Source organism: Colobus angolensis, unplaced genomic scaffold (assembly GCF_000951035.1).
Source record: "Colobus angolensis palliatus isolate OR3802 unplaced genomic scaffold, Cang.pa_1.0 Scaffold294, whole genome shotgun sequence".
Taxonomy (NCBI): domain Eukaryota; kingdom Metazoa; phylum Chordata; class Mammalia; order Primates; family Cercopithecidae; genus Colobus; species Colobus angolensis.
This window is the reverse complement of record NW_012116199.1, coordinates 1,587,129-1,588,620: the sequence shown is the minus strand read 5'-3', so window position 1 is coordinate 1,588,620 and position 1,492 is coordinate 1,587,129. Positions and strand designations below refer to the sequence as shown.

Genomic DNA, 1,492 nt, shown 5'->3' with positions numbered 1-1,492 from the left:
GCCAGCAGCAGGCAGAGCCCGCTCCTCCGCAAGCGGTCAGTGTGAAGGCCCCCACCCCACCTGCCAGTGACCCTTCTGCCTGACCCCCCACAGCGACAGGCAGCACCTCCCAAAGCTGCAAGCTCACAAGTCTGACGGTCAGGGTGGCCTCCTTACTTAAGGGAACCTGTGTCCCAGAACTCAACCCATGCAGGGTGCCCCCCACCTCCCCAGCCCAGGGGCACTGAAGGGGTTTCCCGGAAGCGGGACTTTCAGTGCTAACCTGGCAAAGTCCCAGGCAAAACAGGATAAGCTGGTCACTCTATACTCACTGGTCCTTGGGCCCTTGCCCAGGGCCACATGGCTCGAAACAGGGCTCAGACCACCCCTCCCCTCCCACCCCAGGGCAGCCCGGGTCCACCTCTGATTCAGACATGCGGAATGGTCTCGAGTTCAAATTTTGATGCCATCATCGACCAGTCGCCGGGTGGGTCTCCCTGGCCCTCAGTTTCACCATGGGTGAAGTGCGGATTGCAGCAAAGTGGGGATCAAGTGGGGCAGGGCTGAGGCGACCCCTGGGTGGAGGGTCCCAGGGCACCCACCTTGATGATGCCTTGGCAGGTGGCAAGTGGCAGCCCCACCAGGCTGGTGCCATTGATGGACATGATCTGGTCCCCGATGCTCAGCTTCCCTGAGCGGGCAGCCGGGCCGCCATTCATCATGTTGGCCAGGATCACCGTGGGCAGGATGGAGCCCCAGCCTGACTCCACCACCACCACGCCCAGGATCTCGCCCTTGTGCTTCTCCAGCTGCAGCTGCAAAGGGATCAGCAGTGTGAGAGGGGCTGGCAGCAGGGACTGGGGCCTCTGCCAAGGACCCACAGGAGGATGAGGCTGACCCTGTTCTGGCACATTCCGCCCTGCCATGGGATCCAAGGCTGGCTCATCTCAGCCAGGAAAGCTCTTGGGCTAGAGGCCCTGCCTACCCCACTCTGGCTCCCATGCCTTCCTGGGGTCCACCCAGCAATCCTGGGAACCTAGAAGTACAGACCCCCATCCCCTCCCATGCCCGGCATTGACTCCATCCCTACCCATGCCCGACACTGACCTTTCCACCCCAAGCAGGGCTCCAGTGTCCTGGTTCCTGCTCCTTCCACCCCACCACACCCACAGAGGCCAGAGGAATGCTCTCAGACTCCAGCACCCATAGCCTGCCCCCGGCCTTCACTCTTGTTGGAAAAGTCCTTCTACTTTTACTTCCTCTCAAAGGTCCCTGTCTCAGAAACTGCCTGGAATGTCTTCAGCAAGAAACCAGGATCACGCATTCACCCATTCAACAAGCAGCAGAGGCCATCCACTCACCCACCGCAGACAGAATAATTCAGCCATTTAACAAGCAGTCAAGGTATGGGCCATCCCCAGGGTATTTGCTCCTCTGCCCACAAGAACTTTCCAAAGTCCCCTGGGGGAAGCCACTGGGACCAGCTAAGGCCTCTGTTTCTAGCCTCCCCTGC

The 1,492-nt window shown here is 60.5% G+C and overlaps 1 protein-coding gene across 1 annotated transcript in view; it reads right to left on the bottom strand.

Moving 5' to 3' along the window:
• The window catches only part of LOC105516917, a 22,495-nt gene that overhangs the window by 9,594 nt on the left and 11,409 nt on the right, over positions 1–1,492 (bottom strand). Inside the window, exon 3 of the mRNA XM_011949261.1 lies at positions 582–845. Coding sequence (XP_011804651.1) covers positions 582–845 — 264 coding nt within the window. The remainder of the gene's footprint in view (positions 1–581; positions 846–1,492) is intronic.